This window comes from Poecilia reticulata, linkage group LG9 (genome assembly GCF_000633615.1).
Source record: "Poecilia reticulata strain Guanapo linkage group LG9, Guppy_female_1.0+MT, whole genome shotgun sequence".
Lineage (NCBI taxonomy): Eukaryota > Metazoa > Chordata > Actinopteri > Cyprinodontiformes > Poeciliidae > Poecilia > Poecilia reticulata.
The window spans coordinates 10,918,060-10,941,891 of NC_024339.1; the positions used below are offsets into that span (position 1 = coordinate 10,918,060).

The window sequence follows — 23,832 nt, forward strand, 5'->3', positions numbered from 1 at the left end:
TTATTTATTCTTGGGACAAAAAGCTTTGAAATAGAAAGACATCATGCAAATTTCAAGCATGCGATTAACCTCGAAAGAAAGTTTGAACTCAACTAAAGTCGAAGAAATCAACAAGAAAACTGTTTTGTAAAAAGAGCTGCACTAAAAACAATTATATAGAAGGGAAAAGAAAAGAGCAGAGGAGAACAAAAGAATCTATGTGTGAAAAGAACTACCAGCTCTAACTCCAGTGAAGAGGAAAACAGAGTAAACAATAACCCCATTGAAAAGCCTCATTTAAAAAACATTGAACAAACATCACAAAACTGGGTTTTATATAGAAAAGAAAAGGATTGCAGACTAAGAAAGATCCCATCAGTCTAACTAAGAAAGCCCTCAGAATAGGACAGAAGATTGCTTTTCTCTCTCCTGTAAGAATACATTTTTAGCCCTCAGCGACCTACAAGTAAATCCCTGAATCTGCAGATAGCAGCGACTTACCAATCAAGATTTCCTCCTTAAGTAGGTAAGGTGTAAAAAAAAAAGGGAAGAGCGGGCAACGTAAGTGCATCATTAGAGTCGTAAATTGCATAAAAAAAGACAATAACCCTCTCTTCAAACTCAGAGCCAGTTAGATTTGTGTTTTTTACATCGTTTTGTTGTTTTCCGGGGGTGGATATGCAGCGCCCTCCACACTTGTTGGCGCGCCTCATAAATGCATGTAAAATCCCTTCAATTATCATCGTCTCAGACTGAATAATTTAGAAAAACAACCTTTAGTTTCAGAATGTTTAACATGCAGAACAAAAAAAAAAGGAAAAACATTTTCAGTTTATTGGTAAAAGTCATCAGATTTTAATTTCAAATGTCCTTGAAATCATGTTTTCAAAAAGGTTTCCAGAGTTTTAAAAAAAAAAAGTTCACCAGTGTGACATCGTTTCCGTTTTTTGAGTGTTTTAGTCTCATTTGAACAACAAATGATCCTCCAAATAATCTACGTTTCTCTGTTATTGCTTGATTACTGCAAGGATTCTTGTCACTTTCCTGATTAATACACGTCTGCCTTACTGGAATGGTATGTTCTTTTATCTTTCCTATTTTGAAGAGTGACAAATGGAAGGAACTCTTGGACTTCTTTGTCACAGGATGCAGGAAGTTAATGGAACAATTGTGTTTTACTGACACTCCAGTTATTTTCAAAAAGAAAATATATGTTTATTTCAAAAACAAAAAAGCTATATTTAAAAAAATATATATATGACTTTTTCCCCCCATTGTTCATTGGTTCAAAGGTTGTATTTTTCTAAAGTGTTCAGACTGACATTATGTCTCTGCCATAAAAAAGTTGAATTAATTTAAGGCTATTTACACATTCAGTGCCTGGTACAGCTGCTAGCTTTTTTCCTGTATTGCAAAATAACAACAGATGCAAAAAGAAGGTGCAAAAAAAAAAAAAAAAAAAACGTTTATTGGGCCCTATCCTCCAGAAGGTTTTTGCAGTCATCAGTCAACATAGCATCCGCAAGGGACACAAAAACAAATCTTCTACCATCCTCTTTAAGAGTTTCACACAATCTGTTCACACTTGGGGCTAAAAGGTTTCACACATTTTAAACATAGACATTCAACACAGATGCCTTCAAGAAAATATTGAATCTTTTAAAAAATCCCTGAGTTGTTCTTTTGTCTCAGATAACAAATGCCAGTTTTTAAAAAATACATTTCAATTTACAGAGTGTATAAACAAATGCATCTAGCTAATTAGACTTTTTTTTTTATCTACTTATGGATTGTTTATAAATAGATACAATCACTTCGGAGTATTCCTGCACACATCAGTTTGTAAAGTTCCCTTAAAGACTACAAAATAAATGTTGACATGATTGGATAAATGAATTAATTTACTGAATTTCAATTAAAACCATTTGGTGTGTAATTAAAACATCCATATTTTCAATTAGCATAATTTAATGATTACTGGGGAGAAATTAAAGATGTTTCATGCTCCACCAAGCAGGAGACAATTGGTTTAAGGACATAGCTGTGTTTATAAGGCTCTAAAGAACACCGAGAAAATTCAACATTAAGCAGCAGAACAGTTTTCAGCTGTTCACTGTGAGTTTTAGCTAAGGATGGACTAAAGATGCTCTAAACTAGTAATATTTTCATCATTTTAATCAGAACTACAAAAATACTGTTAGAGAACAACAAATGTAAGGTTTAAGAAAAAAGAAAAAAACACTTTATTTAGCTGTTAAATCACCAAAGTTAGATAACTGTGGCCTGATTTAAAAAAAAAGAAAGAAACTATCATAACTGCAGTAATAAATATTTTCATTACTGCAGTTTGCATTAGATTTTATGGAAGCAGAAGCCATACTGGATTTTGATTTTATACATCATAAATCTGGATTCAGGAGGAGTTCTAGATGATAGTTCGAAATTAATTAATTTCCAACTTTTACGTACAAAACATAAAAACATCTATACATTAGACTGGTGTTTGTAAGCTTTACACTTGAAGGGACAGGAGGTAATGAGGTTGCGACATCATAGGGAGTCTTGTAAAGAAAGTGACTTATTGTTGTATCACCAAGGCCAGTTTATGGGAAAAAAACACTGTTTTTATACAGTTTTTAATATCGAGGTTGTTGGAGGGCGAGTTTAAGAATCAGCTCATCCTCCATCCATGGTTTGACTATGAATACTGAGGAGGAAAGTAGTGTGGACAACTCCAATGCAAAAAAAAAAAGGATGAGGGGGAAATTAAATGATTGCCTGGTATTGAAGAATACAGAAAATTGAAATAACTAGCACTCCAAAAGCATATAAAGGTTTTAACTGTTGTCAGGAACGCTAAGAAAAGAATGTGCTCCTGACAATGGCTGGTAGCCGAAACGTGTTTCTTTTTTACCCACATTAAAACCTTTGGAATGCTGGTTATTTCCTCCTCCTTTCATTTTTTGGCACTGAATCTTCACAGGTGGTGAAAAAAAAAGTATTTGATAAGAAACCATATAAAACAACCTGGGTTTGAATTGAAAAGGTTGAAAACATGTACGGTTTCAGTATTGTCAGAGGTGTTTCAAACTGGACCACTAAACTTTTTACCAAAACCCAAATAATTGTGAAACTGTTTAATCTCTTACTAAAACTTTTTCTCTTTATGCCAGATTGGACCAAGGACTAACAATTGCCTTTTTCCCCAGTAAAGTAAAGGGGAAATCCCAGAATGCCTCACTGTTTAGTGGCTCTGTCTTCTACTAGACTAAAAATAAATGAATATACGAAAATGACCTGGGCTACTTTGTTTGCAAACTGTAATAATAACCCACAGATAAAAACCTATACCTATGAAATCAAAGATTTTTGTCACTTTGTTCAAACTACATCTGCAGTTGGTGACACTGTAAAAGAAAAACAGATGGCCATTATGTTTCTGCCTTCTAGTGTTTAAATTTGTTGTGTATTTCTAGTTTTGGTAATTTGACTATCACATATCACAGGTATATAAACATCTTTAGATTTATGCTTTTCCCACATTGGTTTATTTGCATGTTTTTTTTTTCAGTTCTGTTAAATCTTTATATGCTAACAAGCGGCTGTAAAATCCAGTCCTGATGCTTTTAGATGCTGCTGGAACATTGTGATTTAGCACAGCAGTAAACATAAAACACATCATTACTATCCTCTGCACCACTTTGGCTTCACACCTGTGTTGAAAAGCTTTTCTATAAAATGGTAAACAGCTTTTACATGTGATGCTTTGCAGCTTTGTGTAGTTGCACCATAAATATAGAAATCTAAAGCAACTTTAACGTAGTGGATTCCTTTTGAGATATGCATTTGAATACAGCTTAGAAAACCAAAAAACATAAACAGTTTGACACGTCCAGACCAGAGGAACTAATTTGAACCTGCGGCAGCATTGTAAAACTTGGAAACTGTACTTACGGTGCCCGCTGAGAGGATGGAGCGATATTTAGGAGCCGTTTTACACACAGATTTAGATGCATGTCTCCACTTTGCTTCGGTGGGTTTCAGCGCTGCTCGGGTTCCTCCGGTGGCTCTGAAAGCCTGATGAACCACAGACTTCTGCAGGTGTCTGTGGGGAAATGTTTCGGTTAGTTGACTTTACAACACAGCGTTATGTTAGCGATGCCTGCGACTTGTCTCAGCTCACAAGCACATTTGTTTTTGCGGTAAAACAAAATGTAATTGCGGTTCAGTCAGAAAATGAATGAACACAAAATATTTCCAGCGTTAAACAACCAAAAAGGAAGAAGAGTTTCAGTTGTACTTTAAGTACAAGTTGTGAGATTTTATTTAAAAGTGTGAGGTTTGATTGTATTTGTCTCAAAAATTGTTGGTAACCACCAAGCTTTATCCACTTTGTTTTCTAGTTAATTTAGTTTAGACAACAATAAATGTGTTTAACCTCATTTAAAATCTAAGTGTGTTTTAATAATAATGAGTTTCTTGTCGTGTTTTAGTTAAATTGTGATGCCACCTGGTTTCCTTTTTCTGATTTGAATGCTAAATCACTGCTAACTTCACTTGTTGTGTAGCTCATACATAAAAACACACAAAATCTTACCAAGTACTTTTTTAGTTCAGTTTCTAGTGCAAATATTTTAATACATTTGAAATAAAGCAAAACTAACCAACAAGTAACTTTCGGCAAGACATAGGAGCTTGGTTTAGGTCAATATATTTCCAGCTGGCAGATTATTTCACTTATAAAAGGTAAAAATGTCCAATTATAAGTGAAATATTCTGTCAGTGTACGTGGTATTAGTTAATTAAAACAAGCTTCTATGTCTTTATGAATGGCATTTCTTATTTTACATGTTTTATTTTGGGGCTTTTTAATGAACATTTTGTTGCTTAACTTGCAGGATGCGTGGCCTGCATCACCTAACAGTGGAGCTTACAACAGAAATCCGCCCAGTTCTGCAGTAAAATGCGTTAAACATTTAGTTAAATTTAAAATGTTCATGACTGTCTACTGTCATTTGAGAAATGAATACCGTAAATGTGGAACGGAGAGATGAATGCTCCTGATTATCATGCTACTCATTTAAGAAACTCTGCCTCACTATTTTGTCTCAACATGTTTTATATTTATAAACCTCTAGCCTTCTCTTTTATTAAATACTGTACTCTATGTGAGTCCTGCCGTCTTCCCTGAGGTTTTGTCCTGAGCTCATAAGTCAGATTTACTGACTGCGGTGGCGCTTCTCATTTACAATACAACAATCTGCATCAAACTGAGGCTAAAGTGAAAGAATTACCGCTTTTATCCAGCGATTCCACCAGCAATTACTCAAATGTAATCAGAAAAAAAATGCCACACCACAGAACCTCTTACATATCACCAAAACCCCAATATTTCACTCCATTCCATCCTAACTGAGCGAATTGATCAGAGAAGTGCATTTGTGGCCATTTTCTGTGAGGCCGTGATAAGGGTTGGTTATACTGGAGCAGGAGGAAGTCACCTCTGTCTTATCGGTTTCTGCTGCAGTGAGACCAAGACGCCGCAGGCTGATAAGAAAAAAGGTGCTGAGGGAGAGAAGGGGCCCTACCTGTCCTCCGTGAAGGATCTGGAGGAGGAAGCGTACGACTCCGACCTCCTGTAGCGCCGCCTCCGACGCGAGCGAGTCCGTGAACTGGTGGAGCGCAGAGGAGAAAAGAAAAAGAGGAGAAACGAGGGCCGAGAGTTGAAACAGAGATGGAACAGTTTAGAGATACTAAAAGAAAGCGGAGTTGTGGGGAGACGGAACGGAGCTGCTGCTGTTAAAATGAGCAGCTACTTGAACCCAATGCCATGAAAACTCCTTGGATCTTTTTCACAATTAATTTTGTTACAACTGCAAACTTTGAGGTAAGAAAACTATATCTAGTTTTTAAAATTATTTCATTACAAATAAACATCTGAAAAGTGTGGCATATGTGTATTTAGTATGGAAGAGGGTAAGGACGCTGAAAAAAAAACACTAAATTCTGACTTTTTTCCTCAGAACTTTGATTTTTGATTTCAAAAGATCAAATCAAAGTTCTGATATTTTTTAACTGCTCCTGACCCTCTTTCATAATTCAGGAATCCTTATTTTGACGCCCCTAAATAAAACCTAGTGCAATCATTTTCCTCCAGTTGATGGAAAGATGGTAGGAAATCAATACAGGCTGATCGTGAAGGAAGACTTGACACAATGTGTGGAGGTTCACCTTTCAGCAAAACAATAACCCAAAACATTCAGCCTGAGCAACATTTGAACAGTTTACTTGAAAGGATAATCATGTTGGAATGGTTAGTGGGAATTCAGACATTAATCCACTGAGAAAATGGATGTTTACAGATGCTGCTTATTCAGCCTCACTCAGTTTGAGCTGATTCACAAAGAATGTCGGGGAAAGATTAGATGTGCAAAGACAAACAGCTCTGTGTTTACACAGGGAGATAAATACAAATGGCACATTTTAAGAGATTTATTTGGAAAAAAAATTAAAAACAGTAAAACATTTTCGCTCCATCTTAAATTAATGCCACCATGATGTTGGTCTGGAGCTGCTGTGCCTCTGAGCGTTTTCCTCATTGGCTCTTTATAAATCTGGATAAAAATGACAAACGGCCAACTAATGTTTTTAAGAATAAATATAATAAAACATGCAGATTTTTCAGAAGGTTTTAAATTTTTACGAGGAATAATTGCATAATTTTAAACTATTTTTGTCATTGTGTTCAAAATTATGTGATTTTGACAAATTAGCTATTCTCTTTTTACAGTGTTTACATGTTTTCTCTTATTTAAAAACCTAACTAAAGCAACAAAAAAAAAGTAGTTATTTAAAAACAACGTATTTTATAGAGTAGATATTATATTATAAATCACTATTTGCCTTTTTTCACATTTGCAGCTCTAAACAAGCTTTATTGAACTGGACTGGTCATTTGAATTGTAAAGTTTGAACATCCTTGTTCTGTCACCTAAAACACCAATAAAATATATTAATGTTTGTGGTTTTACCATGAAAAAAAAAGTCAATTAATTTATAAGGCATTGCCAAAAAACCCTTATCTGGTTGAAAGGCAAATCAGGAGAAACAGCAAAATCACAGCATGAAATTGGCTTCAGTTACCCTTTTGATATTTGCTTCACTCTCTTTGTGGCTTCGGTGTTTTTCTCTGTGTGAGGGTTTGTTTTTATCGGCTTGAAGAAAATTTCAAAGCTGCGGTGCCCTTACATAGCTGTAACGTCTACGACAAGCCACAGAGGAAGGAAGGAAGGAAAGGAGGAAGGAAAGGATACTCCAGATGATTCTGATGCAACAATCACAGACTGACCTTTTCTTGTGCTTGCGTTCATCCTTCCTCTTACGTTTTAAACGTGAAGAGCTGGAGGGATCAAGGAGAGCAGAATAAGCCGGAGGTGTTTAAGACTGACAAAGCCTTCACAGTCAGCCTGCCTTCTTGCTGATACACTAAGAATCAGGCTTTAAGGTGAAAATCCAGTAATCCTCCTGCATGCATGCCATTGTTACACCACATCTAAAACAGCAACATATTCTAAATAAATAGATTTTTTTTACTACTACTGACAATATGAATATTAATCATAATATTAAACATAAAAATACCTGTGTTTTGACTTCTTAGAGGTATACCTGGAATGTAGAGAAAGATGATTTGAGTCACTTTTAAAATAAAATAAATCCATAACAACAAAACTGTAATAATAAAGAGGAAATACCTATGGCGCTTGCTTTTCTTGGAGCTCTTCTTCTTCTTCTTTTTCTTCTTCCTCAGTGGTGACAGACTGTGTGAAGGAGACCTGAAGGGAAATAAATAGTAATAATGAAAGATAAACATGAATTCTGATACATCTTAATTGAGTTGAGTTTATTTCAGTTAACATTAAGTTGTTTTGAATATCAATATTTCACAACAAACCATTCAGTTGCATTACAGTGAGATTTGTGTCTATTTGAGTCTAGATGAGTTCAATGAAATCATTTTCAAATAGATACGATTTTAACTCATTTTAATCTGATTAAATAAAGGCTAATTGAACAAATTTCAGTACATTATATTATTTTCCAATTCAATACTATTTATTGAAAACAGAGTAGTTCAAGTATAAATGATCTATTTCTGTTGAATTACATAATTCCAAATCCATTGCATGCTGATTATTTCAAATAAATTTCAGTGCAATCTCATTAAGTCTAATGCAAATCATTGTGGTTAATTAGACAATTAATTTAAAGTTTGTTCATTTAAGTTAAACCCAGTTTTATTCAAGTTGAATATTTCTACAGTTTGTTTAAAGGCAGTAATTGAAAATAATTGGAAGTACCTGCAGTTTATTTCATTACAATCTACAAAGATAGTCAAAGTTAATCTAATTTTTTTATACTTTATGTATTAACTTATTTCTATTCAGTCCAAATAGAGAGTCAACACAGCGCAAGTCACTATTTATGCATTAATTTCAATTATTAGTTTCATGTATTTCAGTAGAATAGTATTATTAAAATGCATAAATACCTTCAAATCTGTGTTTTCATGGATTTACTGCATGTTCATTGTATTCTGCTGTTTCGAACAGTAAAGCACTGCAACACTGAGTGCAGAACTGGCAAACTTTTAAAACTCACCTTCTTCTTTTTCTCTTCCGCTCAGACTTTCTCTTCTTCTTCTTCCCTTTGGCCCGAGGGGAGAGGACGCCATCAAAGGACGGGCTGTGGAAACAGAGCAGAGGGAAACATCTGCAGTCACTCATGAGACGTGATGGACGATGTTCAGCACCAAGAAGCCGACAGAAACCAGCACTGTGGATTAAACTGAACCTAAATAATTATAAACCCTCAAAGAAAAAACAGCCACTTCAGGGGTGTTCAAACAAGCTGTGCAGTCTTTAAACCTCTGGAGTCAGGATCTGTCCAGTTACAACAGGACATTGTTGGATTGTGAAGAAAAAACAATTCCTGCTCAGCTGGTAACTTTTCTTGTTTCATTTCTGTCAGCTTGCCTACTGCATGATTTTTTTCAAATGTGACGTCCTTGAGGTGCATGATTTACCTACTGAGATCCTAAGCAGTAGTTCCTAGTTGGTTTCTGTTTGGTCCAAACTGAGGCTGTAAATCATATCCAGACTGCCTGTTTTAAATATACGTTCATTTCGACTTGTTTCTTCATGAGTGTGCCACTAAACAACTCTCCACATTTAATGTCTACCACTGCACACTGTCTTCTTCCTTCAAGTCCTTGTTATTCATCTTCCCCACTTTTACTCTTTTTTTTGTGGACTGAATTTATCATTACACAGAAAAAGAAAACTGTCAAGTTCCTTCTTGTGGTCAGATTGATTAATTTCCAGACGCCCACCTTTTCCCTCTGTCTGAAAGTGAGACATCTGAGAAAGGAGATGAAGGACTTCAAAAAGCACCAAAGGCTTACTGAGCGGTCCTTTCAAGGACAGGAGCAAAGGCAGTTTGTGAGCGAGCCAAAGAGGTGATGTGAACAGAAAGAAGATTACATCACAATGAGGACTGGGAAATTGTCAAGAAAACGGGATGATTTTAAAAAGATACAGATTTTATCCTCTGTGACTGACTGATGAAAGCTCAGTGTCTTCTCAACAACATAAACAGTCCTAAAATACCCGCTGAACGTCTGAGCTCTAATATTTTAACCGTTTTGCATGAAGAGAAATCGTTAGTAACCGTAAACACAACAAAGTTTAGCAAAATCCATCTTTAATGGATGAGTGAGACGGTCCTTTCACATTTTTTTAAGCGATCCTGAGGGTTAGAGGAGCAAAACGTTTGGCAGGAGACACCCAAAACTCTTCCTCTCCTTTTCGCTCTAGAATCCTGTGGGGTTTCCATGACAACACAAGAAGATCCTCAATCCAGATTAAGGAAATTAAAAATGCATAATAACCATAAGATGCACACAAATGACTTAAAGACAAAATAAACCCCACATATGCTTCCATGTCACAATCAATCAGTCTGTCTGTCTGTCTGTCTGTGCTATAGAGACGTTGCTGTATTCTGATTACAGTGAATGAAAAACGGCTTTACCATGTGAAATAAACAACAAATGTCTCTATGATAATATTTTCAGGATTCGTCAAAATGTGTTTGACCAATCCTATCACTGCTCATTCAAGAGTAATGCTGCCTTTTAGTCGCAATTTTAAGAGAAAAATGCCACTTCTTCCTGATTTCAAACAGGAGTGCTGCATACCGTAACATGGTGAACGCTTAACGGAAATATGCAGCCACTAAGCTCTGGAGACTGTGTGCAAGTTTCGCTGGATCCACAAGAGTGTCCTGTAGTAATAAATGGCCCTGCTTGGCGTCGTCGGCAGTTCAGGAGCATTAGGAACTGAAATGCATTAGAGCTGATTAGACTCAGCAAGCCCAAGTACCCTCTCCTGATAATGAGAACGCTTTGTCACTCATTAACACTTTGACCATTCTGGCCTTGTAGTGAGAGAGCATTTGCATTTCTTCTGGCCACCAGAAACGGTTTCTCTTGATGAGATGGAGGGAGCAAGAGAGCAGTCATTTTACAGCTACGTAGGAAACACAACTCGGCGCAACAGTTTTTGAATAAAAATTGGGATTTGAGGACATTTAATGAGAACTCGGCTGAATTTACCTAAGGAGTATTTTTATTTATTTTTCCCCAATATATGGAAATACTTTCTAGGCATGTCTTTATATGTAAGCTACACACTTTCCTTGGGATTCTGTGTAAGTTGTGTTTCTGGTTTTCTGTCTAATGAGGTCCACTCCAGGTTTTTGATCAAGAAATGCTTCAACTGATCCACCTCAGTTTCTTTTTTTTGTACAAAAATCACAAATGAGGTTCCTCAAGTGTCTATTCTCTGACCTCTTTTACGCAATACTGAAATGTTCCACTTGTTTACAAGATATGATTAAGCAATCCTTAATGATTATGTAATTTTTAAATATTAAATGATCGATATTTCGATCAGTTACCCAGTACTTGACTAGACTTTTTACCAAATACCTTTTTGCTCTTACTTAAGTAATTTCTTGGATGGCTACTTTTTACTTTAACTTGAGTACTTGACTTTTTAGGTCAGAAAAGCAGCAGCTTACAGATCAGGGTTCAAGTTAACTCAATAATAGTATTAAATATGCTTTGAAGGTTTTGGCCAGCTTCCTATATTCTTTAAAACATTGCCAGAACAAAGAGCTTACTGTGGAAACAGAACACAGAAAAACTGGAGTCTGTAGAAAATCAATCAGGAAACTGCAGCTGATCAAAATAATGTTCTGGGCAGCAGCAGGAAATATGATAATCCCAATCTTTAAATTACTGCACTGGCTTCTTGCTTGTAAAGTGATTTAATTATAATTCAGGTTTGAAGTGTAGACTCCTCAGGTCACCAGAGATGTGATTATGAAAAAAAGATGAAACAAGGGAATACATCACGTCGTTTCTACTCCACAATACAAATATGTAACTCCTTAGAAACAGGAGAATAAAGTGTTTAAATATTGTTTGTTGTTTCTTTAGTGTATTTCTGGTCTTTAATGTGATTTTCTTTACCTCAGTTCTTTTCATAAGGCATTCTGAAATGCCGAGCGTACGCTTTTCCTGAAACCTGCCTAATATTTGCTCATTAACGCTGACATGCTGTCTTTAGAAGAAGCGGAAATCAGTTTAATTTTATAACTAATGTTTGATTTCTCTGCTGAGTTGAGCTGCTGCGATCCAATTAGCAAGATAACAATCCGAAGAGAAAGTGCTTTTCCCAACAGAGGACGTTTCTTTCTGGCAGCACTTTGTTATTGAGACAAAGGGTTTGGAAATTTATGTAGTTAATTAGCCATTTAAAAACATAAATAAATAAATTAAAAAAAACACAGTATTAATCATGCACTATTTGTAAAAGCTTTTGGGAAATGCATGATTCGTCTGCAGTGCTTCCCGGAGGCTGTAGCCAGTGAACCGTCCACTCCACTGACCTTGCAGTCAAAGGCATGGGTGGAAAAAGACAGACATGTCTCCTTTTATTTTTTATAATCCCACAAGAAATGTCTAATGTATGAATATGCACACAGATTTTTTTTTTTTTTACACACAATTATGAATTAAATCCAGTTTTCCCCTCTGTGGCTTAACCTGTTATTTTTAATGCATCGCAGACTAACAGGCTTTGGAAACGGACTTGAGCAGAAAGGCAGGTTGTTGTTGGACACATTTGCAAATGGCTGTGAAGAGGTGATTTGTGCAGTGCTGGCTGCAGGTATATAAGCATCACATACAGGTGCCCAGAGTAGAAGCCATGAAAGGGAATACTGTGACTGTAAGTTTAGAAATAATGGTTATTATTTCTAAGTGTTTGTTTGGTAACTGGCTTCTGAAAAGGGATCAGGTAAAGGTTCAATTTATTAACTTTTAACTGTTTTAGTTTTTCCTCGCTTTTCTTTTTTAAGTCTATTTTTCATTGGAGAAGGCTATAGAAGGTGAGGCAGAGTTTGAATCCAGAAGTTGTGGATTTATTTTGTTTGGTAAAACAAAGTATTACCTGAGCTTCACTAGAGTGAAATTACTGTTTTCATTTTTTTTCTTTCCTGGAATACACTGAGACAGAAATGAAAATGATTAGATTAGCACATTTAATTGCCAGGATTTTCAGGTGGGATGCACTTATGTTGTGTTATATTTAAAAACTCCACCTAAATGATCATCTTCATCTAATTTTAGATTATTAAAAACATTTCAAATGGAGGAAAAACATTAAATAATTTAGGCACCTAAAGACATCAAGATTTTAAAACGTTACATATAGATTAAGTCTTTGTTTGTGTTATTATGATCATTTCTGCTTATAGCTACTGAAAACACAAAAATCAGACAAACTGAAAAGATCCTCATCTTGTCCCTTATTCTAAGTCGAATGTTTTTAAATTTTTTACAGCATAGTCCCTGTGATTGCTCTCATGAATGAGAAAGTCTGATTTTCTGTCAGTTTGATTATGAGATCGGACTTTACTTATGTTTAAAAAAACTGACTCTATTCTTAGAGATTAAACACTTAATGTCCACCTCAAAAAACACCCACATCACTCCATATAAGCAACATGAAAAATGTGTTGCTTAACAAAAAAAAAACAATCATACAGTGAGAAATTAAAGGATTTAATAAAGAGTTCCATTTTGTAAAGCCTTGAGTTTGAAGATGTTTTAAAAAAGTAAAACGCCCTTTCAGGTGGAAAAATTAACAGAGGTAACCATCCATCCATCCATTTTCTTCCGCTTATCCGGGGTCGGGTCGCGGGGGCAGCAGCTTCAGAAGGGAGGCCCAGACTTCCCTCTCCCCAGCCACTTCTTCCAGCTCCTCCGGGGGAATCCCAAGGCGTTCCCAGGCCAGCCGAGAGACGTAATCCCTCCAGCGTGTCCTGGGTCTTCCCCGAGGCCTCCTCCCGGTGGGACGTGCCCGGAACACCTCACCAGGGAGGCGTCCAGGAGGCATCCTGACCAGATGCCCGAGCCACCTCAACTGGCTCCTCTCGACGTGGAGGAGCAGCGGCTCTACTCTGAGTCCCTCCCGAATGACTGAGCTTCTCACCCTATCTCTAAGGGAGAGCCCAGCCACCCTGCGGAGGAAACCCATTTCGTCCGCTTGTACCCGTGATCTCGTTCTTTCAGTCATGACCCAAAGCTCATGACCATAGATGAGGGTGAGAACGTAGAGGTAACATCTTTAAAAAACTTGACTTTTCACGGATCTGTTCCAGATATGCTGTGTATGGAAAACATTATGTTTTCTCTTAGTGGTTGAAAGCAGTGAACAGTCGGGTTCCAGGCCACCAGTGATGTCTGGGTTGTTGGTAATGGACCAGCAGACGGGTGATGGAAGATGGCCTTAAAACATTTCGTCTCCTCTACTAGTATTTTTTGGACACATAGGAGACCATTGTAAAGATATTACACACCGAGTGATGTGACCCAATTTCCTGCCTCCATACCGGGCACAGTAGTTTGTGAAATAAGCCACAACTGTGACCTGTTAGGAATTTTAAACACACGGCGTCACAGAGGAACAATCTGGTGATGACGCAAAAACCCATTTCACTCTTCGCACTCAGTTCTTTCCCCTCACATCCAGATTTGTAAAATCACAAACGTCTATAAGAGGATAAAGTGTAATTTTCTTAAAAATAGACATTTTTCAGAGCTACTTGCACAAAAAGTTGGGCGTATGAACAATTTCCTGGAAAACTGTTCTAGTTTTAAGTGCTTTTTTTTGGCCTGCTATTTGGTATTATTGTCAACCGTGCGTCATAGAAAAGATAAGGTGAACACAGTCATATTTCTTAACAAAAAGGCCTTTTATGGCCACAGAAGCCATTATAATGTGCACTTAGCTGGTAAATACCATGCCTTCAATTGAGATGATCTTAGCAGGAGTTAATGGTGGCTTTTTGTGTAAACTGGGTAAGAATGAACCTCCGTATGCAAGATTAGAAGACCATGATTTAATGGTGGAGGGTGTGAGGAGCAAAATGTAATGTTGCAGGAATTATATGCTGCTATACTGTGACATGTTGTATGACTTAGACTGGCTTAGGCATATCTTTTCTCCACAAATGTTGCTATTTTATAATATAATTTTGATGTGTAGTGCCTGTTTTTTGTCACAGAAACAGAAAAAACTCTGGAAAATTTAGCAGTCATTTGGTTTCTCCTTGGTAATAATATAAAATACAAAAGCCACTGATGTGTATTTACACACAAGGAATTTGTAACACCCACAACAAATCATTTCTGTAAAACATTTTCTGATTTCACCATGAAATATGAACCATTTCTAGAGATTTAAATACATTAACCAGGTGTCTTTGAGCTGTTTAGGCCTAATGAATTGAATGAAATGAAATAAAATAATACTAAACCAATAAGCTTCAAAGCATGTGAAAACCTTGTTAAGTCCAGTTATATTTTATGGTTTTGTAGTTTAGGAGGATTTTTAAAGATTGTTATTAATTTTTTTTGACAGAAATAATGTTAATTTTTCATCTGCAGTCCCCCGGCACAAAAATAAACAAGATAAAAGAAAAAGCCAACAAACATATATCCAACAATTCAAATAAACCGAAAAAACTAGTGAGATATAAAGTTAGCAAGTGTTAAAGAAAGTTATAAATATGTAAATGTCTTCGATATACAGCAGCATGATTACAAAATAACACCAGAAATACATACTGATAAGTGTTATACACTTTCTAAATGTATTTTCATGCAGTTTAATTAATTTTGTCTCGTTTTTTTTTCTCTGCATATATTCATAGCAGCGACACCACATGCTGAAGTTGTCATTGTTCACTTTCCTTTTAGTCAAAAAGGCAGTTTTGACGTGTGAAAAGCATACATGAAAACACATCAATCACATTGGTATAAATCACACAGAATCACACAGAGAAGTGTTAATTCCCACAGTGTTTCATAGTGGAGGCTTTCCAAGAAGTCAAGACCCACTGGGGCCACTTTTCAGCCAAAATGGATGCACTGCAGAGCTGTTGCATCAGGCAGCTGAAGGTGCCAAGTATAAAAGAAAACAAAAATAAAAAAAAGGCTTCAAGAATAATAAAAAAAAAAAAACCTGGAAAAAGTTTTTTCCTCGTACTTTTGGGGTTTTGCCAAATAACTTTTAGTTATTTAACCACATACGAGATAAACTTTATTATCAGACGCCTGCATACCTCTGTGTTTTATTCATTGTAAAATTTTAATACCAACAGTTGCTGCAGGATAAAATTCACTGAGCTTTATGTTACTGATGCAACCTCAAATGTGCTTCACATATCTCAATGTTCCCCCTGCTGTGCTGCTGCAAACGCTTTGAAGCTTTTATATTAGTGAAGATTTCCTTTCCTCTGATTAAAAGAAGAAGAAGAAGAAGAAAAAAAACTAGCATGTGAAGGAGACCTCCAGGTTAAGATTTCCCTAAAAGAAAATCCTAATGATGCACAGTGAAGTTTGACACCAGATTCTTTCTTTTTGTCCTTCAGGGTCGACGTGATAAGACTTTTCTGTTTCAATCCACCAGAATACAGAGATTATTCTGCTTTTTCTCACTTAGAGTCAGGCCCTGAAGGAATTCTGTGGAACTGCGGAAGCGGTTTATCATAAGCACTGTGATCTACAAAAGCAAAGCAGAAAAACAAAAACAAACCGCTACCATTCATCACCAGCTTCACGTCACTCTCATCAAAACTCCTACGTCTTTAACATGGATTGATTTCTTAGTCCTCTTATCTTCTTCCCAGCGCTTGTTGTTTGAGCTTAGGAAACCCTCCTGATGATTTCTGAAGCATTTCATTTTAGCACCAGTGAGAGCACAGAGCCTAACTCACATTCTGGCCCTGCGGTGGCTGTGGTGTTTACGTCCGCTTCCTTTGATGCAGCCGTTCCTGTCTGCGCTGTCCACCCGCGTGTCAGCGGCTTTCCGGTCGTCTGTCTGCAGCGGCTGGTAGGATGTTGTTGTTTCTGAGCTGCACAGGAAACAGAAAAGAAAAAAAAGAAAAGAAAGAAAAGACACATTTAGACAGAAACGGGGTTTTTTTGGCACTTCAGCAAAATGTCAACATTTGTTTTGTTTTTTTTCTTAGTCTCCACAAACCCAAAGCTTACATCAGACAACAGTGAAAAAGAGGATTTAGCATGCTAGTAAACGTTATTCCCTCCAGTCTACTAGCCATATGTTTTAGTCCCCACCTTTTCCTCCTAGCAGCTAATCTCCAGGAAAAACTGAGGTCAGTGACTTACAAGTCAAACTGATACATCAGTTATGTTCATGCTTCAGCTGTCTTGAAATGTAGGTATTTTTGTTTTTTGTTTCTAGGTAGAAGTGACACAAGTTGTAGCAATAGATTAAATTCTTCACGTCTTTACTACGTTTTTTATCAAATATAGCAAAAAACAATAATTGAGCAGCAGGTTTTCTTTTGCTAGCAATGTAAAATCATTAAATATTCCACGCCCTGACCCTTTTTGTTTTTGTAGTTTAGCTGAATGTATGATGTAACAGTTTTTAGAAATGGTACCTCACAACAGGAAGGTTCTGGGTTTGTTGCTTTTTGCATGGATTTAGCAAATTCTTACTAAATGTATCAAAAACCAAAGTAAGGTAAAACAAATCATCTCCTGCTTCTACGTATTACTGCAACAACCCTTCCACAAACAATGTTCATCCACAAATGATTTGATAAATTTGAGTTATTTGATGTGGGCCCGCAGTTAAAGCCCTGATCAACATCCTCTGTTTTAGTCGCGAGAGATTTGACGGTAATTACAAATTCTCCTCTTCAGCGAGTGGCTCCAGTCTGATTGTAATGAGAAGATAATCAGAGCAAGAGATTAGTCCATCAGCACCGTCTCCTCCGCTTCCCGCTGCACCGAGCAGGCAGGAGCCGTCGCTTTCTATCTTCCTCGCCTTCATTTACGGCGGCCTCTCAGAGTCAGAGGAAGTGCCCCCTGACAGGGATCTAATAATGTAAAACGGCAGACTGCGTGCTTCGACATGATCCAGTGTGGGGAAGGTGTTAGGGGAGATAAGACAGCCACCAGAAGGATGATTAGTCTGATCAAGGAGGCTGATGAGGAAGACAACCTTTAAACAAAATGGTGATTGGACAAATTCCTCCTTGTAGGGCCAAATAAACGTCTGAAATGAAAAAATGCGTGTAAGTAGATTACATAAGTATTTAAAGAACTTCAGTATGTGAAGAATAATTTATTAAACATATGCTCAAAAGTACCCTGAAAAAAGAATGGAGCTCCAACTTCAAAAAACGTGTTAATTGGTCAGAAGAAACTTTACAAACTTAATTTATTTACATTTGTTTAACATGACAACTTAATAAATTAACTTGAATAAACTTAATTTGACTACTTGTGACCAATTAATGGAATATATTTAAGTTAAATAACCTCTTCTCTTTTTTCACTGTATTTTCTGAAAATTGATGTGACAATTAGTACAACAAACTGAAAGAAAATTATCTTAAGATTAAATGAGTGGAATTAAGTTCTATTTGTGTGGCGGGTTTGACTGGAAGCTTTTTAGCACAAACAGCTAATTACAAAGAAATGAAATAACCTAATTTTTAAAACCTGCTTATATTTCAGCCAACAAACGGTTTTAAATGTTTCACCCTGTAATTAGCTTGGTAATGGTGGCTAATATTGCAATACATTTTTCAGATAATAAAATCTGCAGGTAAGTTTTTTTTTCTCATGATCTAAAAATACGGTATTAAAGATTTTAAAATCCTATTTGGAAACCATTAAACATCCATCCATCCAGCCTTCCAGCCAGCTGGCTAGCTTTGTAGCTAGCAAGCTAGCTAAAAGCTAGCAGCTGGCTAGCTTTGTAGAAGCTAGTCAGTTAGCTGCTTGTAGGGAATCCCAAGGAATTGAGATGATCAAATTTCTCCAAAAAGATTAAATTCAAATATACTTATTAGTCCCAAAGGAAAACTAAAAGATGTTGTAACTCCTCAGCGTTTTAAGCCAAATTAGTTGCAATAACTGACATTAATGACTTAGCAAGAATTAAAAAAATAATCAACTCAAAAAAGTGAAGAAGATATGTTTTATTCTGGCCTCTACACACTGGCGTAATTTACTGCACCACTCATTAATAAATACTTCTCAGAGAAAAATGATCTACAATCATTTTTCCTCACATACTCTATTAGCATTTAAATTTGATTAATTTGAGTTAGCATAAAACTGTAACGATAATGTTCTGAATATTCCTGTTCATTTTTCCACCATCCTGGGAAAAATGGGACTGTGGAATTAATCATCTTGGAAACTTTTTTATTTGATTTAGTGAATATCGTCCCCTGGACCAGCAGCACACTGTTTTGTTTCACTCCCTTTAAAATCAGATTTTTTTCCCCAGCTCATCATGATAGGACAGAACAATAAAACACTTTATTAAATCTTTACTGATTTACTGTTAAAAGTGGCGTCACCATTACAAGAGGGAGGTTTAATTGAATGTGGAGCTCTTTGTTTGTTCAGCATGAAGATGTTTAATTACGTTCCCGCCAGTGGAAATAAAAGCTGCTTGCTTCCTGTGAACATCTGGACAATATACACACAATTATCTCGACACAGAAGGAGAAAAGGCAAAACATTTGCTGAGAAAGGTTTGCTTTGTGTAGCTGAATAAAGACGGAATGGAAAGTGACCCAAAGGTTTCTCCTTTCATTTGACTTCTTTCTGCTTTTTTGTTATTTGCGACTAGCTTGGGAGTAGCAGTTGACAACTTCTAAATGAAATCAATTTCAACAACAACAAATGTTTGCCCCTTCAATCTGGCCTTGATGTTTATAGCCTGAACCTTTCAAGCCATAAACACTTTTTGTATCTGTTCAGCAAATCCCTTTCTTTCACCTCTCCCTCATTCACACGCCATCTTGTACACATCCACTTCCTCCGGTCTCTGAAGCAGCCAGAGGTACCGGAGGGGTCAATGCGAAGCACGCAGCTGACAAAAAGGCTTTAAACGAATGCAAGTAGAAAGCGGATTAAATGACAGCTCGCTTGATGAGGAGGAATTATGTGGACACTAATCCTGGGAAATCCGGGCAGGGTTTGTTTACCACGAAACAGCTTGAAACAGGTAAAAGTGAGACTGTGGGATCAAGTCAGCCCCAATCCGCAGCTGAACTGCAGCGCGACAGAAACGTCTGCATGGAAAAGTGCAGACACGGGAAAACGTTCCACTTTCTGACTTTTTGACCCCTTCCTCTCAGAAGATGAGTCACGCTTTGCGAGCACACCTCCTTCTGTGATGAGAAATTCTTTGAAAAAAGAGAAGCGATCATCCTGTCACTTCCTCTTGTTCCAGTCTTTGTCACAAGGGCAGAGTCCACCTCCTCCTGGTGTGATGCTCCCCTCTGCTTCTTCCCTCACCGCTGACAAAAACACAGATGGCTCGAAATCACGCGGCACACAGGACAGACAGAGTGGGATTTTTCACCTCGGTGTGCGCCGACGCCTAACCTAGCAAAACGTGCTTACATATCATCACTTTAGCCGAATATATTCATGCACTTTCATTTCGCACTAGAACGTGTGATGTTCCTGTGGCGCATGAATCGACTTTCAGTTAAACCTAAACTTACTTGTTTTCTTATTTATTCAATAAAACACATTTCAGTGGTTGAAGTATAAAGATTTTGTTATCACTCCCCTATGAATGAAACATTTCCATTAAATATGTTCTCTCTATGATTCACCCCCTTTTATTATTCCATGTTACAAAAATAAGAACCTTTTTCCTTTTGTAGGATATCTGGATTGCTTCAAATGGTTGTTTGTCGTATTCCTTTTGGAAATGCACTAATATTGATGATTTTAAAACAGCTGCTGCTTTTACTGAAATATCTGAGATACAGATTCCTTAATATTAAGAAAAATCACATCTTTGAACTGTTTTAGAAAATCATTTAAACAGTGGCTTCTAAATAATCAAAACTGCATTCATGTTTTAAACTAAGATATTTGAGTTTCCAAATGTTTTGAGATATTGTTTCTATAATTGCAACTAGTAAAATTACTAAGCATTTCTTGTAATTTGCTGTAAATGATGTATGTGTTCATCAATGTGTATATCAACTGTTTTTCTTTACACCATTAACCTGCCAAGAAAAAAATTAACTCTTTTGGCTAAATCTGGTATCATGTTGATTGATATTCCTGATTAAATAAATTTAAATTCATTTCATTGTAATCCATGAGAGTTTGAATTTTCGAATCTCAGAGAAAATTTTGATGCGTTAGAATCTAATTTGTTTTGCAAATACATAGAAAACTACTCCAGACATTTTTTTTTTTTCATAGAAGCAAACATGAGAACTGAATAAAGATATAAAAAGATACAACTGATTAGCAAGATTAATTCATTCTTTAGTGATTGTCATACAGGTAAAATTACTTTTACGTTTTTTGTAATGTTTCTATAAGAAATGCTAACAAAAAGCTGATGAAGAGTATCTGAAGCTTGGATTCACTGCAGGATCCAGCATCCAGAAATCCATTCAAGTTTGTGTCTCCGTCATCCTGGTTGCCATGGCATCCACACAGGTGCTCCATTGCCCTGATTGGGGTAGTCAAGACTCCTCATGCCCATGAGAGCAAGTGAATAACAAACTGTGGCAAACAAGTCAGGAAACGCACCAGAAAGGATCGATACAACCACCGGTGAAGCGAACATCTGGCTCTGGATGAATCAGGTCTCACACGAAGGAAAATTTAGAATCTGAACTGAATCCTGTCATCTACTTTTTCTTTTTTTTTTTTTAAGCAACATTTCCAAATATATGCAGGTTATAAACCCGTTTAAACTTGATGACTAGTTCATCCAAAAACCACAAAACAAATGTTGACTCTTTTTACTCAAACATTGCTATAAGCAGTGGAGCGTTACTCACTCTAACAAGATAATTATTCAAAAAAAAAAAGGTTGCCAACTTGTCTGAATAAACATAGTTACTTATTTATAGACTTATCACACCTCCAACGTGAGACAATGCAGAACGAGCTGTGGAGATTTAGGAAGGATTTATATGTTAAGACACTAAAAGTGAAGAACTGATGCACATATTTCTTTTTCTTCACTTTCCAGAGGTAAATTAAGTATTCCCCAGCCACTTGTGTGAGGTTGAGGGAGGCTAATAAACTTTTCATTATCCCTGTCAGGGAGATGTGGAACAATTGATCATCGTTATTATAGGAGTGATGATAGTTGAGATAATTACCAGGGAAAGAGATGATCTACAACCACAATTAAAACCCCCCAACTGGGTGGTCCCGAGTCACATAGCTTTAAATTACAGTCAGAATGTTTGTCCAAGTTCCCGATTAAAGTAAAGAACGACTTCATCACCGCTAAAAGGACGCGTGTAATTAAAGCAACACAAGGAAAATGAGACACATCTCTCACTTTGCTGGGTCTCAAAACCTGTTGAAATAATTCAGTGTGACATTAAAGCGGATGCTTTTAGGTCAAGTGCGATTGACTACAAGTTAAGAGATTTTATTTCGGTCATTCAGCTCAAGGAAGAACAGAGTGCTGCAATTAAGCAGCGGCAATCAATTAAGCATCTGACCAAAAGAGTCAACCGCAAGATTATTAAGGCTGCCTTCAGATCCTGTGAAAAATGTCAGCCGGTGTCAAAACATGCTTTAGTATCAATGCTTGACATTTAGAAAGTGGTGAACATTTTGAAGGCTGCAGAGTGGCTGTTAAGGCTGTTGCCTCTTGGTAAGAAGTTCAAATCCCAAGTTTCAGTCTGCTTTCTGAAAGCACCACTCCACTGGAAGCAATTTACTGAAAAGTTTCTACTTACAGCATAATATGATCCCAGGTGACATTGGGGAACTCGCAGTAGTGGTTCTGGTAGTTTCTAACATCTGATTTGGATAAAATATCAAATAGGAAGCAACAGGTAGACACTTTTCTCTTTCCAGCAGAAAAGATGTTTTTGAAAACAGATCATGACAACTGTGAAGGGCTTCTCGTTTGGGGCACCTCAGGATTTAGTACTGGGACCTTTTCTTCTTTGTCCTCAGTTATAATACAACCAGACTGGTATTTTTCCATTAATTGATTTGGAACAAGCTTCTCTAAAACTTTGCAGTTTGGACGCTAAGTTTGTTAAACATGGAGGGCCAGGCGTGGTTTGGGAATTAAGGTTACTTCTTGTCTGCTGGGGCTTAACGAACAGTCTTAAAATCAATGGTAATATTTATAACACAAGATTGAAAAAAGCAGAATCTTATTTTTTAAATGATGCAGAATTTTGTATTCAGCTTTAAAATAAAAAAAGAACAAGCCTGATCCACTCTAGTCAGTACAGAATGCTGCTTAGAAACTTTTAACACATCCACATAAGAGACAACACTTTATTGCCTCTTTGTTACTTTGGCTACTGGAGCGTTTTACAGTGCATTTTAATGCTGTGCTGTCAGGCTGCAACATATACATCTGACCTTTCCAAACTCAGTACCCCTTCTGCTCTGATATCTTGTGGTCAAAGTTGGTCTGTAGTTTCACTGGTACATTTTAGGACAAGAGGAAATAGCAGCAACCCTCAGGGTTTGAGAAGCATCGCATTTGTCTTTACACTGTCTTAGGATTTGGGCTGTGAGAGTCTTTGGAGATAAAGCAAGACAATCTAGTTTTGTTTTATATTCTTACGTAGAGATTTATGAATTAAATATTCTAATAATGTTAAATTAATAACCCAGTGTCGCATAGAGATGGTTGAATCTTCTCTTTGTGAAATACGCTTGAGATCTCCATCTCTTTACCTTCCACTAGTTGCAGTTCGCCACAATCAGGAGTGACTTTGAAGACAAGTGAGGTTGGTTTATTCAATTATTGTATCCCGATGATAAACTGGGAGCAACATAATGGCTTGATTAATTTCCTTATCACGGTGAGCACAAAGAGTAATTACAACCAAATCCACGGCTTGGTGAACCACACATCAATCAAATTAAAGCAGTCTCCGCTTGGCAGCAATCACTTTGAAAGACAACAAATGAGTCGACCGGCTTGGACCTCTGCTTCCGGCCATGGAAGAGTTTACTTAGGAGCTGCAACTCCAAGCAAAGGTCACTCAGGTTGATTTTTGTATCATTGCACTTCAACAATGCCTGCTTCTTGAGTGGGAATCTAAAAAGACCTTATTGTCTGTAGGAATACTTGCGGACTTCGTAGCAGAGCTTCTGTTTTGTTCTGTTCATCAAGATTTGTTTTGAGCAGTGTTTAATTT

At 36.8% G+C, this 23,832-nt stretch overlaps 1 protein-coding gene across 1 annotated transcript in view; it reads right to left on the minus strand.

The window, feature by feature from the left end:
• The window catches only part of srrm4 (serine/arginine repetitive matrix 4), a 60,033-nt gene that overhangs the window by 8,390 nt on the left and 27,811 nt on the right, over window positions 1–23,832 (minus strand). The window contains exons 2-8 of the mRNA XM_008417861.2: window positions 16,390–16,527; window positions 8,641–8,724; window positions 7,734–7,814; window positions 7,621–7,647; window positions 7,328–7,378; window positions 5,568–5,651; window positions 3,934–4,084 (exon numbers count right to left, since the gene is read on the minus strand). Coding sequence (XP_008416083.1) covers window positions 3,934–4,084; window positions 5,568–5,651; window positions 7,328–7,378; window positions 7,621–7,647; window positions 7,734–7,814; window positions 8,641–8,724; window positions 16,390–16,527 — 616 coding nt within the window. The remainder of the gene's footprint in view (window positions 1–3,933; window positions 4,085–5,567; window positions 5,652–7,327; window positions 7,379–7,620; window positions 7,648–7,733; window positions 7,815–8,640; window positions 8,725–16,389; window positions 16,528–23,832) is intronic.